At 44.5% G+C, this 17,433-nt stretch overlaps 1 protein-coding gene across 3 annotated transcripts in view; it reads left to right on the top strand.

The window, feature by feature from the left end:
- The window catches only part of LOC112235969 (fibroblast growth factor 14-like), a 67,704-nt gene extending 50,476 nt beyond the window's left edge, over positions 1–17,228 (top strand). For all 3 annotated transcript variants that reach the window (XM_042316535.1, XM_042316538.1, XM_042316536.1), the window contains exons 2-5: positions 2,460–2,570; positions 3,046–3,149; positions 13,461–13,659; positions 13,770–17,228. In XM_042316535.1, coding sequence (XP_042172469.1) covers positions 2,460–2,570; positions 3,046–3,149; positions 13,461–13,659; positions 13,770–13,924 — 569 coding nt within the window. In that variant the 3' untranslated portion in view covers positions 13,925–17,228. The remainder of the gene's footprint in view (positions 1–2,459; positions 2,571–3,045; positions 3,150–13,460; positions 13,660–13,769) is intronic.
- Positions 17,229–17,433: the final 205 nt, after the last annotated feature.

Genomic DNA, 17,433 nt, shown 5'->3' with positions numbered 1-17,433 from the left:
ATCTACACTCAATACCCCATAATGACAAAGTGAAAACTGGTTTTAAGAAATGTTTGCAAATGTATTCAAAATAAAACATATATTTACCTTATAAATACCTTATTTACATAAGTATTCAGACCCTTTGCTATGAGACTCGAAATTGAGCTCAGGTGCATCCTGTTTCCATTGATCATCCTTGATGTTTCTACAACTTGATTGGAGTCCACCTGTGGTAAATTCAATCGATAGGACATGATTTGGAAAGGTACATGCATCTCTATATAAGGTCCCACAGTTGACAGTGCATGTCAGAGCAAAAACCAAGCCATGAGGTCAAAGGAATTGTCCATAGAGCTTCGAGACAGGATTGTGTTGAGGCCCAGATATGGGGAAGGGCACCAAAAAAGGTCTGCAGCATTGAAGGTCCCCAAGAACACAGTGGCCTCCATCATTATTAATTATTAAATGGAAGAAGTTTGAAACCACCAAGACTCTTCCTAGAGCTGGTCACCCGGCTAAATCGAGCAATCGGGGGAGAAGGGCCTTGGTCTGGGAGGTGACCAAGAACCCGATGGTCACTCTGACAAAGCTCCAGATTTCCTCTGTGGAGATGGTAGAACCTTCCAGAAGGACAACCATCTCTGCAGCACTCCACCAATCAGGACTTTATGGTAGAGTGGCCAGAAGCCACTCCTCAGTAAAAGGTACATGACAGCCCACTTGGAGTTTGCCAAAAGGCACCTAAAGACTCAGACCATGAGGAACAAGATTATCTGGTCTGATTGAAACCAAGATTGAACTCTTTGGCCTGAATGCCAAAAGCATCACGTCTGGAGGAAACCTGGCACCATCCATTCGGTGAAGCATGGTGGTGGCAGCATCAGGCTGGGGGGATGTTTTTCAGCGGCAGGGACTGAGAGACTAGCCAGGATTGAGGGAAAGATGAACGGAGCAAGGTTCACCTTCCAGTATGATAACGACCCAAAGCACACAGCCAAGACAATGCAAGAGTGGCTTCAGAACAACTCTGTGAATGTCCTTGAGTGGCCCAGCTAAAGCCCGGACTTGAACCAGATCGAACATCTCTGGAGAGACCTGAAAATAGCTGTACAGCAACACTCCCCAACCAACCTGACAGAGCTTGATAGGATCTGCAGAGAAGAATCGGAGAAACTCCACAAATACAGGTGTGTCAAGCTTGTAGCGTCATACTCAAGAAGACTTGAGGTTGTAATCACTGCCAAAAGGTGCTTCAACAAAGTACTGACGAAAAGGATCTGAATAGTTATGTAAATGTGATATGTCCGTTTTTTATTTTTTATTTATACATTTACAAAAATGTCTAGAATCCTCTTTTTGCTTCGTCATTATGGGGTATTGTGTGTAGATTGATGAGGGTAAAAAACTATTGAATCCATTTTAGAAAAGGCTGTAACGTAACAAAACGTGGGAAAAGTCAAGGGGTCTGAATACTTTCTGAATGCACCGTGTGTGTGTTGGGTCCAGCTATTTCACCACTGTTTATCCATGGCTCCTCCTGTTCCTTTATTCTCTTTCTCTTTCTCCTCAGCCCTAGAACACTGTTCTAAAATCCTTCTCTTATGCTCTCTCTCTCTCTGTTTCTCTCTCTCTTTTTCTCTCTCTGTTTCTCTCTGTTTCTCTGTTTGACATGTTTCTTTCTCTGGCTGTTTTGTGACAGGGAGTTGGGGGAGAACATAATGAAGTCTTGGGCCTGTGTGGGTGTGGACTGGGTTGCACACACATGCTGACATTCTCAGACATTTCTGAGATTAAGAGCTTTTTCTCCTGAGCTCCGGTCTGTCTGCTCGCTCTTTCTTTGTGAAAACAGACTGATATTGTCACGGAGATAAAAGAAACCTCAAAATAATGTAGTCTTGAACTTTTACACTGAAGCCAGCCCACCTTTTAATAATGAGACTCTCTCTCTTCTATCTATCTCTCTCTCTCTCTCTCTCCTCTCGTTCTTCTCTCTCTCCTCTCTCCCTCCTCTCTCCTTTCTCTCTCCTTTCTCTCTCCTTTTTCTCTCCTCTCTCCTTTCTCTCTCCTTTCTCTCTCCTTTCTCTCTCCTCTCTCCTTTCTCTCTCCTCTCTCCTTTCTCTCTCCTCTCTCCTTTCTCTCTCCTCTCTCCTTTCTCTCTCCTCTCTCCTTTCTCTCTCCTCTCTCCTCTCTCCTTTCTCTCTCCTCTCTCCTTTCTCTCTCCTCTCTCCTCTCTCCTTTCTCTCTCCTCTCTCCTTTCTCTCTCCTCTCTCCTTTCTCTCTCCTCTCTCCTTTCTCTCTCTTCTCTCTCTCCTCTATCTCTCCTCTCTCCTTTCTCTCTCTCTCTCCTTTCTCCTCTATCCTTTCTCTCTCCTCTATCCTCTCTCCTTTCTCTCTCCTCTCTCTCTCCTATCTCCTCTCTCCTTTCTCTCGCCTCTCTCCTTTCTCTCCTTTCTCTCCTCTCTCCTCTCTCCCTCTAGATCCACAGCTTAAGGGCATAGTGACCAGGTTGTACTGCAGACAGGGATACTACTTGCAGATGAACCCAGATGGATGTCTGGACGGGACCAAAGATGACGGCACTAACTCCTGTGAGTCCGAACACACATGCACACACAGAGGGGGGTAGATTGAGTGGCTGAGTGGCAACCTCCGTCAACCCAGTGACAGACATTTTATCAGAAGTCATCCAATCACAGATCTCATGCAGTACATGTCAGACATGGACAAATGAGAACTGACACACTGAAGTCCAGATGAACACGGTTCTGTGAATAATGTCATTTCTCACACAGCTACTACACGCATGTGTCAAGTCTCATACACGTCTCGTGATCCATTCATGGGATTAAGTGTTCTGGTAGCTTTCATGTATATACTGTATCGTTCCATTCTAGTCATGTGTGTGTGTGTGTGTGTGGAACTGTGTCACATGGTTGACTGAGTATCTGAATCTTATATAGATGCATACGTACGCTACGTACACACACACACACACACACACAATAATGTGTATTCTATCGGTAAGATTGTCAATCTGCTTTACTGTGCTGATTTGTCTCTCAGCTTTGTTCAACCTCATCCCAGTGGGCCTTCGAGTGGTGGCCATCCAGTCAGTCAAGATGGGTCTGTACATCGCCATGAACGGAGAGGGACACCTCTACTCATCAGTGAGTACAGACCAGTGCTGATGATGACGTGTGCCAGCCGGGCGGCCATCTTGGTTGAGCTGATTTTCTGTTGACTACTATGGCAATACTCAGTTTTCTTCTATAAGTGTATGTGTGTAATTATTTCACCTAAAACAGATTGATCTGACTATCTAAGGCTGAGTTTACACAGGCAGACCAAATCCGATCTTTTGCCCAATTATTGGCCAAAGATCTGACAGGTTGAAAGACCAATTAGTGAAAAAAAGATTGGAATTGGACTGCCTGTGTAAACGCAACCTTTATATCACTCAGTCACCGTATTAATATACAGCCCAGCTGTCCTGTAGACAGACTGGGTTCAACAAGATTCTGGAATCCTTCAGGAGGAATACGTGTACGTTTCCCCAGAGGCCATAGTGAGGATTTGTCTAATACAGTGGTTCCCAAACTTTTTATAGTCCCGTACCCCTTCAAACATTCAACCTCCAGCTGAGTACTCCCTCTAGCACCAGGGTCAGCTGTACCCCCTCTAGCACCAGGGTCAGCTGTACCCCCTCTAGCACCAGGGTCAGCTGTGCCCCCTCTAGCACCAGGGTCAGCTGTGCCCCCTCTAGCACCAGGGTCAGCTGTACCCCCTCTAGCACCAGGGTCAGCTGTACCCCCTCTAGCACCAGGGTCAGCTGTACCCCCTCTAGCACCAGGGTCAGCTGTACCCCCTCTAGCACCAGGGTCAGCTGTACCCCCTCTAGCACCAGGGTCAGCTGTACCACCTCTAGCACCAGGGTCAGCTGTACCCCTCTAGCACCAGGGTCAGCTGTATCCCCTCTAGCACCAGGGTCAGCTGTACCCCCTCAAGCATCAGGGTCAGCTGTACCCCCTCTAGCACCAGGGTCAGCTGTACCCCCTCTAGCCCCAGGGTCAGCTGTACCCCCTCTAGCACCAGGGTCAGCTGTACCCCCTCTAGTACCAGGGTCAGCTGTATCCCCTCTAGCACCAGGGTCAGCTGTACCCCCTCTAGCACCAGGGTCAGCTGTACCCCCTCTAGCACCAGGGTCAGCTGTATCCCCTCTAGCACCAGGGTCAGCTGTACCCCCTCTAGCACCAGGGTCAGCTGTACCCCCTCTAGTACCAGGGTCAGCTGTATCCCCTCTAGCACCAGGGTCAGCTGTACCCCCTCTAGCCCCAGGGTCAGCTGTACCCCCTCTAGTACCAGGGTCAGCTGTATCCCCTCTAGCACCAGGGTCAGCTGTACCCCCTCTAGCACCAGGGTCAGCGCACTATCAAATGTTTTTTGCCATAATTGTAAGCCTGCTACACACACACTATACGATGCATTTATTAAACATAAGAATGAGAGTTTTTGTCACAACCCGGCTCATGGGAAGTGACAAAGAGCTCTTATAGGACCAGGGCACAAATAATAATATAATAATAATCAATCATTTTGCTCTTTATTTAACCATCTTACATATAAAACTTTATTTGTTCATAAAAAATTGTTAATAACTCACCACAGGTTAATGAGAAGGATGTGCTTGAAAGGATGCACATAACTCTGCAATGTTGGGTTTCCAAAAGAGGGTGTCTTCCTTAATTGACCCCCATAAGCGTAACGGACATATACCAGGAGCTGTGCCAGACCCGCCACGTCTGTTGACTCATCCAGCGGTAACGCAAATAATTCACTGGCTTGTTTGTGAAGCAGTAATTGTTTCAAAACATCTCCTACCATGTAACTGATGTATCGTGAAACTGTGTTGTTTGATGAAGACATTGTCTGTATAGTTTTTTGGGCCTTTTCTCCCAGCATTGTCCCAGCAATATCCGCGGCAGCTGGAAGAATTAAGTCGTCCACAATAGTATGGGTCTTGCCTGTCCTAGTTACTCGGTAGCTCACCATATAAGACGATTCTAGACCCTTCTTATTAACATGTCTAACTACTTAAAAGTCGTCTTTATTCTCCCTCAAAAAAACTCCCTTGGCTTAATTTTTGTGTACAGTGCTGTCTGTCTGACCATTGGTTCACCCCGGGTTCGTATGAAGGGGAACATGCGTCATGAATACTAAACATTGTCATGACCAGAGGAGGCTGGTGGGAGGCGCTATAGGAGGACAGGCTCATCGTAGTGGCTGGAATGGAATCTATGGAACAGTATCAAACACATGGAAACTACACATTTGACTCTGTTCCATTGATTCCATTCCAGCCGTTACAGTGAGCCCGTCCTCCTGTAGCGCCTCCCACCAGCCTCCTCTGGTCATTACCCGAGGTAGGGCACAAGAGGTCATCTTCTCTTTAGGCTGCAACATTATATGACTCCTCAGTAAGATTCTTATCTTGAATAGTTCTCTGGTCTTTATGGGGTTGGTGATGAATCAATGGACATGTCACTATATGACACCAGATATATCAGAAGAACAGTTCCCTTCGTGTTTCTCATTGTGAATTCACCATCACTCATCCTCTTTATTCTTCACATAATAATGGAATTACATCAGCTGCTGCTTCTGCTTCGACAGGTAGTGTTCTAACAATGAGCTTTATATGGAAAAGACCAGCAGAGAGAGAAAGAGAGAGAGATTGAAATAGAGAGAAATCCACATCCGTTTGCACCCAAACCCTCCTCTCTCTCCTTGTCTCCAAGGAAACTTGAGGGCTTCCTTGAGAGAAAGTGAAGTGGTGAGAAAGATGGTGAGGGAGGGAGGGAGGGAGGGAGGGACATGGAGAGGGAGGGAAATATGAATTATTCCCGACCCTGACACACCAGAGCAGTCAAATATCCCTTATTTTTCCTCACTGTGTCGGAGCGAGGGACAGCGATATGATGCTGCAGAGAGGAGAGCAGCCGGCCGCTTGTTTTGTCCTTTTTTGGAGGAGAGATGTTATGTTCTGTTTCTCTGTTCAGTTAGAGACAGAGGGAGGAGGGCTGCTTTTTAATTATTGATGGGGGAAGTCCTGTCCACATGCACCCGTGCGCGCGCGCGCACACACACACACACACACACACACACACACACCGCTGGCTATGAAAAAAAAGCAGTCCTGTTAGGGATTTAACAGATATTGTCCATTTTTTTACCGAAGAAATATGTTTTATAATAATAACAACAGATATGTTGCTATAGTACGGTTTACAGAGGCGCTGCTTTGATTAATGGTTTATAAAGGCGCTGCTTTGATGAATCACAAAGACACAAGATGGCCGACCCTTAACAGTAAGATCAAGAATAGAGTGTTGTAGTGTTACTCCTCCTGATGATGAAGCATCAAGATGATCTATAGTACTACACATCTGTCAGACAGATGAGACGGCTCTCTGATTGTAGAGAGAGACTCGTCTCGATCCACCCATCTCTCTCGGTCTCTGTCTCTGCAGTCAACAGATGGACTAGTGTGAAATGATCTGGTATGTGTTAATTACCAACGATGCCGGGCAAGAGGAAACCAGCTCTGAGGGTGTGTTGAAGAGTGTGAAGAACACACACATCTGAGTACTCGAGCACACACACACACACACACACACACACACACACACACACACACACACACACACACACACACACACACACAGTTACACGCATACACACACACACACAGTTACACGCATACACATCTGAGTACTCGAGCACACACACACACACACAAACACACACACACACACACACACACACACAGTTACACGCATACACACACACACACAGTTACACGCATACACATCTGAGTACTCGAGCACACACACACACACACACACACAGTTACACGCATACACACACACACACAGTTACACGCATACACATCTGAGTACTCGAGCACACACACACACACACACACACACACACACACACACACACACACACACACACACACACACACACACACACACACAGTTACATGCATACACATCTGAGTACTCGAGCACACACTCATGCAGACACTCATGCAGACACACAGACAACACACACACACAGTTACACGGAAACCTGTATGTTGGTTTACACCTTTATAGTAACAAAAACAGTATACAGTATATACTGTAGCCCTCACCATCAAGTCTTAGAGTTTTCTATGGAGGGAGAACTATCATATCCTGTACATGTGTAAAGGGGTGCGTAACTGGTGGCAGGGAAGTCAGACACAAGAGAGCAGAACTAGGTAGTAGCCGGAGCAGTTTAATCAAACGGCATAAAAATACTACAGAATATGGGTACACAAACCAGACGCGCACCAGTAAACATGTACACAAGCACCTACAACAAACAATTCCACACAAAGACATGGGGGGAACAGAGGGTTAAATACACAACAATAAATGAGGGAAATGGAAACCAGGTGTGCAGGAAAACAAGACAAAACAAATGGAAAATGAAAAGTGAATCGACGATGGCTAGAAGACCGGTGACGCCGACCGCCGAACACCGCCCGAACAAGGAGAGGAAACGACTTTGGTGGAAGTCGTGACAACATGTTAATATAATGGAGGGAGAACTATCATATCCTGTACATGTTAATACTATGGAGGGAGAACTATCATATCCTGTACATGTTAATACTATGGAGGGAGAACTATCATATCCTGTACATGTTAATACTATGGAGGGAGAACTATCATATCCTGTACATGTTAATACTATGGAGGGAGAACTATCATATCCTGTACATGTTAATACTATGGAGGGAGAACTATCATATCCTGTACATGTTAATACTATGGAGGGAGAACTATCATATCCTGTACATGTTAATACTATGGAGGGAGAACTATCATATCCTGTACATGTTAATACTATGGAGGGAGAACTATCATATCCTCTACATGTTAATACTATGGAGGAAAACATAAGTAAGATAGGTGCTGTATGTGCCACCTTTTCTCCACAAAAGGGCTTTATAACAAGACAAAAATACTCATCAGTTTCATCAGCTGTCCAGGTGGCTGATCTCGAACGATCCGGCCGGTGAAGAAGCCGGATGTGGAGGTCCTGGGCTGGCATGGTTACATGTGGTCTGCAGTTGTGAAGCCGTTTGGACTTACTGCCAAATTCTTTAAAATGACATTGGAGGCGGCTTATGGTAGAGAAATTAACATTAAATTATCTGGCAACAGCTCTTGTGGACATTATTGCAGTCAGCATGCCAATTGCATGCTTCCTCAAAACCGTCTGTGGCATTGTGTTGTGTGACGCAACTGCACATTTTAGAGTGCCCTTTTATTGTCCCTAGTACAAGGTGCACCTGTGTAATTATCATGCTGTTTAATCAGCTTCTTGATATGCCACACCTGTCAGGTGGATGGATTATCTTGGCAAAGGAGAAATGCTCACTAACAGGGATGGAAACAAATTTGTGCACAAAATTTGAGAGAAATACAACATTTCTGGGATCTTCTATTTAAGCTCATGAAACATGGGACCAACATTTTACATGTTGCATTTATATTTTTGTCCAGTAAAGATAAACAAGGAGACAACAACTAATTCCTGCCCAGAGACTGCTGATGCCTATGAGCTGACATGTTCCATGACATATTAAACACATGAATACATAGGCAACACATACATGCGCGCACACACACTCACACATGCTGAAACTCTCAACTGTACTCTTTCCCACCATTTCTCCCCGTTGCCGTTTAAGTGGATGCTTGCCAGCAGTGGTCTTTCCTAATTTCCGTAATATTCCTGGGTGATTTGGTTATAATTCGGAAAGGCAGGATATCAGGGATCAGGAGGAGCAGTGTGTGTGTGTGTGGGGGGTAGTTGCGGCTTTGAAGGGACAAAGACACAAATTCACATACTGTAGCTCATATATTGGCATGAGGATAATTACAGTTATTTTTTATTTGGTGGAAAAATACATTAAACCTTTGCATGGCTGTGTGTATATCTCTCTTTTGTTGTCTCTCTCTTCCTCTTCTCTCTCTCTTCTCTTCTTCCTTCTCTCTCTCCTCTCACCCTCTCTCTCTCCTCTCACTCTCTCTTCCACTTCTCTCTCTCTCTCTTCTCTTCTTCATTCTCTCTCCTCTCACTCTCTTCCTCTTCTCTCCCTCACTTATCTCTTCCTCTCTTCTCTCTCTTCTCTTCCTCTTCTCTCCCTCACTTATCTCTTCCTCTCTTCTCTCTCTTCTCTTCCTCTTCTCTCCCTCACTTATCTCTCTCTCTCTCTCGCTCCCTCTTCATCTTCTCTCGCTCTCTCTCTTCATCATCTCTCGCTCTCTCTTCCTCTTCTCTCCCTCTCTTCTCTCTCTCCCTCTTCGTCTTTTCTCTCTCTCTCTCTTTCTTCCTCTACTCTTGCTCTCTCTCCTCTCTTCCTCTTCTCTCCCTCTTTTCTCTCTCTCTCTCTCTCTCTCTACCTCTTCGTCTTCTCTCTCGCTCTCGCTTTCGATCTCCCTCTTCTCTCACTCTCTCTCTCGTTTCATCCTCTTCTCTCCCTCTCTTCTCTCACTCTCTCTTCCTCCTCTCTTGTTCTCTCTCCCTTCTCTTCCTCTTCTCTCCCTCTCTTCTCTCGCTCTCTCTCTCTATTTTCTTCCTCTTCTCTCCTTCTCTCTCTCTCTCTCTCACACACTTTTCCTTTCTATACCAGAGCATCTGTTTTCTGACATAGACCTTGTGGCGTGTGTGTGTGCACGTGTGTGTTGGATCCAGAGACAGGACAGGATGACTAGATGAAAGGTTTGCGGAGTTGAAAGGAAGAGCATGGTGTCATCCTCACTAAAGGACAACCAGACCGGACACACAACAGCAAGGATGCTACTCTATACCTCTCCATGTTAACAGTTTATGGCAGCTGAAGAGATACAGACAACTGTAGAACTGAACACCATGATTCTGCCATTTTTCTCAGAGTATCATATCGCTTTTTTGGTTTAAACCACAACGGCCAAAATACTTTCGAAAAGATAACTTATACAAAAATGAATTTTTCCAAAAATGACAATTGCTGCTTTAAGACTTTAACACCCCATCTAAAGAGGTCTCTAAGTTTCACTAGTCCTTCACACAGTGTTTATTCTGTCCTGTATTATGCCATTCTCCAGTCCTCTTCCTCTCACCCTCTTTCCTTTCTTTAACTTACTTGTTTACCCACAATTCCCCTGGGTAATTAGCAGTGTGATAATGAACAGTGTTGGAGGCACAAACGCACACAAACTCACACATACACATTTGCCACATGACACACATACACATATACACACTTACCACACATACACACAACACATGACACACACACACACACACACACACTCAACACACAAACATGACACAACACACACATACACACCACACCACACACGCCACACACCTACACACACACACACCACATACACGCCACGCACACACTGACACACACTCCCTGCATGACAGAGAAAACAATAAACTCTATCCTCACTGGAACCAGGTGGTCATGTGGGATCAATACTGGATCACTCTCTTCACCCTTCTAACCCCTGGTCTGACATCTCTGCACCCTTCTAACCCCTGGTCTGACCTCTGCACCCTTCTAACCCCTGGTCTGACCTCTGCACCCTTCTAACCCCTGGTCTGACCTCTGCACCCTTCTAACCAATGGTCTGACCTCTGCACCCTTCTAACCCCTGGTCTGACCTCTGCACCCTTCTAACCCCTGGTCTGACCTCTGCACCCTTCTAACCCCTGATCTGACCTCAGCACCCTTCTAACCCCTGGTCTAACCTCAGCTGTATAGAGCACAGCATGAAAACTGGCCCTAAGTCAGTTTCTAATATTATAAAATATTAAGGTCCAGCATGTGTGTGTGTACAGATGTAGGATCTTCATTTGATCACCCTGTTGCAGGATAAGTTTCTTGCAGTGCAGGACATTTAAAACATCTAGTATATGCAAGGTTTAAATGTAAGGCTTCTGAAGTTTGTAATTTCCACTTCGAAATGTCATTTTCCCTACAAAACTTTCCATTAATTATAATCCACATAATCATTCACATTTCCTGTTGCTGCAGGATTATTTTCCTGCTGTAGCAAACTGTGTGTGTGTGTGTGTGTGTGTGTGTGTGTGTGTGTGTGTGTGTGTGTGTGTGTGTGTGTGTGTGTGTGTGTGTGTGTGTGTGTGTGTGTGTGTGAGGCAGGATGGTGCGGTCGGTGTACGGTGCATTCAGAATGTATTCAGACCCCAGAAGAATAGTAAACAAACAACAATTTGACCAACTGGGGACATTTTGTTGGTCCCCACAAGGTCAAATGCTATTTCTATGGGGTTTAGAGTTAAGGTTAGAATTAGTGTTAGGGTTAGAATTATGTTTAGGGTTAGGAGCTAGGGTTCGTTTTAGGGTTATGGTTAGGAGCTAGGGTTAGGTTTTGGGGTTAAGGTTAGTGTTAGGTTTAGGGGTTAGGTAAAATAGGATTTTGAATGGGACTGAATTGTGTGTCCCCACAAGGTTAGTTATACAAGACTGTGTGTGTGTTTGTGTGTTTCCCCCCAGGAAACATCCTCCTCCCTTGGTGATTTATCTCTCTCTTCTCTCCTCCTACGTCCTCCTTTCTTTCTTTCCTTCCCCTCTTTCTTTCTCTCCGTTAATCTCCACTGCCTCCTCTTCTCTCTCTCTAACAGCCTGTGTTTTATAACATTGTTCAGTATGCAGGTCCATCTCAATTGTCTAAAATGGCTTCCTCTCCTTGTCACCTCACCTTAAAGGCTCAGTGCGGTCAAACGTGTGATTTCCTGTGTTTTATGTATATTTCCACACTATGAGGTTGGAATAATACTCTGAAATTATGAAAATTATGATAATGTCCTTTTAGTGAAAGAGCTGTTTAAAAATGTATATTTTGGTGGGATGGAGTTTTGGTGGTATCACCAGGCGATTAATTAATTAATAGACCAATTAGAAAGCGGGTTCCTAACGTCTCTGCCTATAACAGCCAGTTTTCAGTTTTCCCCTCCCCACTCAAACCCCTCCCAAACATTCATAGCAACATTTTTGCTTGAGAAAATCGCTCTTTGCTACGAAGCTATTTTTTTTAAATTACAAAATAAAAAATATTTTTATTTTTTATTTTTTTTACTCACAGTAAGGTACTTAATTGTTACCCAGAAATTATTTGATGTTGAGATAAAAAAAAATTAAAAAGACTGCATTGGGCCTTTAAATCCTAAATGATCTGAAATCACAAGATAAGTAAGAGCAACATGGTGGACACCTGTCCAATTCTTTCACATCAGAGCAGATGAAAGAGATGAGAGAAGACAAGTAGAGGAAGCAACTTTAGACTATTGAGACACAGCCTGAATGTGCTAATTGGACAGAGTTGAAAGACACAGGGGAAAAGTGCAGTGAACCATAATGAGAACCATAAAAAGAGCAAAGGAAAATGGAAATATGTTGCCAACCACAAACAGGATCAATCACACCTAGACATCACATCAAACCACTGCCCCACCCTCCTCCTCTTCTCCTCCCATCTTCTCTGTTCCATCGTTTCCATGGTAACTGGGAACAAAGGCCCACACAGGTGAGCGAGTCTCTCTTTTCTTGTGGTGGTGACTGACAAGCACACCTGATTGGAATTTCAATGTTTTCCCAGCCCGTCTGTCTCTCTGAAGCTCTGGAAGCTAGCGATGGTTAATTACAGTACAAATCAGTCATTTAGGAGACTGACTGCCCATCCAGCCACAGCGCCAAACACCACCCCCACTAGCGTTTCTTCTCCACAATGAGTCCGGATTTGCTTTCCTCCCTGACATCTTGTAGAATGCAAACACATTCTAAACGTTCTGATTGGTTCCAGAAACCAATGGGTTGGGCTAGAGCGAGCCATCACGAACCATGAATCACGTCATTGGCTTTGATACTCTGATTGGTTAGAGACGATCCAATTGCTGATGAATTTGTTTTGTACAACACCCCTAATTTTGAAGTGAGCACAAACATCTTCTAGGATGGCTGAACAACTTCTAGGATTCAGGCTGAATGTATGTAGAGATCGATAGAGCAGCGTAATTCAATTCAGGGTGAGTCATTTAGCAGGTTGAATGTTGGTAAATCGTCGCCAATGGAAGTTAAATAAACGTCATGGAAACAGTTGATTGAAACTATTATAAAAGTCTTGGATGGACGTTGGGCTGGTATCTAATGGAATATTAAGTGGTAGCAATTTGTCCATTGTGGTATGTTTGATACTGATTCTGTGTGTGTGTGTGTGTGTGTGTGTGTGTGTGTGTGTGTGTGTGTGTGTGTGTGTGTGTGTGTGTGTGTGTGTGTGTGTGTGTGTGTGTGTGTGTGTGTGTGTGTGTTTGTGTGCCTGCGTGTGTGTGTGTGTGTGTGTGTGTGTGTGTGTGTTATGTGTCTCCTGTAGGAGCTGTTTACAGCAGAGTGTAAGTTTAAGGAGTCTGTGTTTGAGAACTACTATGTGATCTACTCGTCGATGCTGTACAGACAGAATGAGTCTGGGAGGGCCTGGTTCTTGGGCCTGAACAAGGAAGGACAGCCAATGAAGGGCAACCGTGTGAAAAAGACCAAACCAGCCGCTCACTTCCTGCCCAAACCTATAGAAGGTAAGGGGGTTGTCACACACACATGGATGCACACACACACACACACACACACACACACACACACACACACTCACACGCTCTAACACTCTGATCTCTCCTGTTCTCTGTAGTTGCGATGTACAAGGAGCCGTCGTTGCACGACGTCAGGGAGACATTGCCTAAAGTTGCCGGAGTCCCACCCAGCAAAAGCACAACCAGCGAACCAGTGGCCATGAACGGGGGAAAACCAATCAACAAACCCGACTCGAAGGAGACTGCAACATAACCCTGCCCCCTCCTTTCCCCCCACACGACAGAGACTTGAGACTCTGCCCACTGCACTCAAACTCTCACCTTGATTGGTCAATTATGGGCTAAGTCCCACCTCTTCTCTCTTTCTCTCTCTCTTTCTCTTTTTGGCTGATTTGGTGCAGTGGTGTTCGAGATGAGGAAATGGACCACTCCATTTGGGGGATGGGGGAGGGGAGGTGGAAGGGAGAAGAGGAGGGGAGAAGAAGGAGCAGGAAGGTGTTGACAAGGAGGAGGAGGAAGGGGAGGACGAGGGGAATTGGCTGATTTTATCAGCTAGATAAACTACAAACTTGGACAGAAGAATGCCAAACCTACGCGATATGGAATGCCTTTTTCAAATCCTTACGATTATTTTTCTGTGACAATCTGTGAGAATGATGACAAAGCGTTTTTTTCCCTCTTCCTTTTTGCCAGGTAGCCTTGCCTGCTGATGGCTACCCATAAGCCCCCTCTCTCACTCTGACGCACTATAGCAACAGAGTCCATCCATATTGACCACAGTCTGTTTGTTCGTCTGTTTACCAATTTGTTTGCTTGTTTATAATTCTATACCCAAAATGCACCAGCGACCGTCTGGATAGATTGTTGTAATGACACAAAACAGAATTGTCATCTATTTTTCAAATGATTGTCTCTCTCACTCTCTCATTCTTTCTTAGCTTCTCTCTATCTCTACCTCCACATCTCTATTCTATTTCTTACTATCACTATTTTCTCTGTGTGTTTGTAGGTTCATTTAGGCAGTGAATGATACAGGAGGGCAATACTTATATTTTGTAAGACATGTATAGAGGGAGAGGACTGGGGCTGGGGATGAGATGTTAATGCGTTGGTAGTATTGAGGAGGTAGCAGATGCAAAGCATGGTAGGTAGAGTGCATGGTAGCAGAGTAACTAGCATGTCCACAGAAGCTATGAGTTTCTATCCAGAGCCATGGTCAATTCAGGACATGAATTGAAATTCCAATTCAATATTTGAAAAGTGCCAAAAGTTGCACAAGGGTGACCGACATGTAGCATTTTCACTGGCAACGTATAGGTAACTGCCCAAAATAATGGAAACGCTTGAGTAAATGAGGGATGCCAAGTATATTGAAAGAATGTGCTTCCACACAGGTGTGGCTCCTGAGTTAATTAAGCAATTAACATCCCATCTTAGGGTAATTTATAAAAATGCTGGGCAGGCCATTATTTTGGCTACCATGGCTATGCCCCCCTAGGATGATAAGGGTCCCCCATCTACAGAGTGGAAGTGGTAACTGAACGTTTTCATGAGCATGAAGATGGTGTAAACCACAGGCAATGGCCGCACAGTCACCAGATCTCAACCCAACTGAACACTTATGGGAGATTCTGGAGCGGTGTCTGAGACAGCGTTTTCCATCACCATCAACAAAACGCAGGTTAGTGTTTTTTTGTCATGAATCTTGTTCTGGAGGCAGTTCTGCAGAGTGGTCACTAGCTAGCTGGCACAGCCACAAATCATAAAATCTGATTTTAAACCTAACTTTAACCACACTGTTAACCCTAATGCCTAACCCTCACCTTAAATTAACACCAAAAAGCCAATTTTCACTTTGCAGCTGGCCTATCTAAGGGGAAATCGCTCAGTTCTGCCTCTAGGACAAGACTCGTGACAATAAACTTCAACCTGCCAAAAAAAACACAAAATGATGAAATTTCTTGCAGAAGAATAGTGTTGCATCCCTCCAATAGAGTTCCAGACACTTGTAGAATCTCTAGCAAGGTGCATTGAAGCTGTTCTGGCTCGTGGCACAATGCCTTATTACGACACTATGTTGGCGTTTCCTGTATTTTCACAGCTCCCTGTACATGCACACATAGTGAAGTTGACAGAGTCAAAGAACATACAAAAATATTGAAAGAACAGTAGAGTCACTACAGAGTCACTACAGGGAACAGTCCTAAACGGACCAGTCAAAGAAGTGATGTTGGAGGTGTAGCTGTTAGCTGGCATTGGTAAGAGGTACGCTGCGGTAGTCCTATATCCGTTGGCTTTCACACTGTGACTACAAACCTCCCATCCCATCTTGGAGTTGTAGCTTTCTCATTTAGAAGCCATTGATACTTTGACGTTACCCGTCGTTTGACTTTACCCAAACTCTTTTATGTGTCATTCGTCTAAATGAAATAAGGGAATGATGTTGGTCTGTTACGTTTTTGTGATGAAATGTTTACTGTGAGGATCAAGATCTGTCACTTCCTGTATAAGTAGCAGAGGTAGTTCGCTGAGCCTGTAACCGTGCCTGGGCCCTGAAGGCTCACGTTAGCTCCAAGAGCATATAACAACAGTCAGCCACTGTAAAGCCTATGAGCAAAACGGGCCATGGATGCCGATTTTGCCCTGTGGCCCAGGCTGCTCATGGGTCACCGTAAGCTTGCTAGCTGGGTGAGATCATAGAGAAACCACTCGAAAAGGTACGTTGTAAAAAAAAAAAAAGATTCCACTGGGCTGTTTGTGGGAAAGTGTTGAAGCAACATTTGCTGTACTTCTTGTCCAGTGTTTTGTCTGTACCAAGCTGAACAAAAGCTGCTGTTCTTGACAAAGAAATGTAGACCTACAATTTGATGGTGTTGTGTCTTTGAGTTAATGGTGTTCCTGTTCCTGTTGAAACCAGAGTCCTTTAATATGGAGAGTTGGGCCAACTGTAGAGCTGGGCACCACATTGCTGCCTCTTGAGGATTCAATATTGCCCAGTGACACGAACGTGGCTGCCATCGAGCTCTGTGATGTCATAGTTCAAACTGCATTGGCCAAACTCTCTAAGGTCTCTGATTGAATCCTGCCATCGGTGAGCTCTATGTGCTGCTGGATTCTGAATCTCTAACTGACTACTTCAAGTGAGACTGGATCAGTTTTTGTCAAATTGAATTGACTTTGACTGTGCAAATGTACAAACCTCTCTCTCTTTCTCTCTCCCTTTCTTTCTCTTTCTTTCTCAACATTCCATCTCATTCTTCCCCTTACCCCTGCCCACCGCTCTCTCTATCTCTCCATCTGTCTCTCTCTCTCTCAGTCTAAACGTCTCTCACCTGTTGCATGGTAAACAAGAAAGGCAGTGGAGATAAGCATGTAGTACTGTAGCCTATGTGTATCAAGTCAAAACAAAAATAAGAAAAAAAAGAGATCATGTCGGTAAGTGTACCGCTAACTTTACATACATATATATGCAAAAGAGTTTGTCTGCACTGTACAGTTTGTGTCTCCATTGTATACACAGATACAACATATTGAATAAAATATTTATATGAAGGAGACATGGTGATGTTATTGACATTACTCTGCATTGTCCCAATCTGGTACATTACAAAGAATGGAGAATGTTTCCTCACATCAAAACGTGGCATAGGAGCTGGACAAAGGACGAATAGCTGAAGAAATAAGGTTATATTTCCTCTCTATAAGTTGGTAGATTTTTCATAACCCTCTTAAGGGGATACTTCAGGATTTTGGCAATCAAGC

The sequence above is a fragment of the Oncorhynchus tshawytscha genome, unplaced genomic scaffold, assembly GCF_018296145.1.
Source record: "Oncorhynchus tshawytscha isolate Ot180627B unplaced genomic scaffold, Otsh_v2.0 Un_contig_4556_pilon_pilon, whole genome shotgun sequence".
NCBI lineage: Eukaryota > Metazoa > Chordata > Actinopteri > Salmoniformes > Salmonidae > Oncorhynchus > Oncorhynchus tshawytscha.
This window is presented reverse-complemented; position numbering and strand designations above follow the sequence as displayed.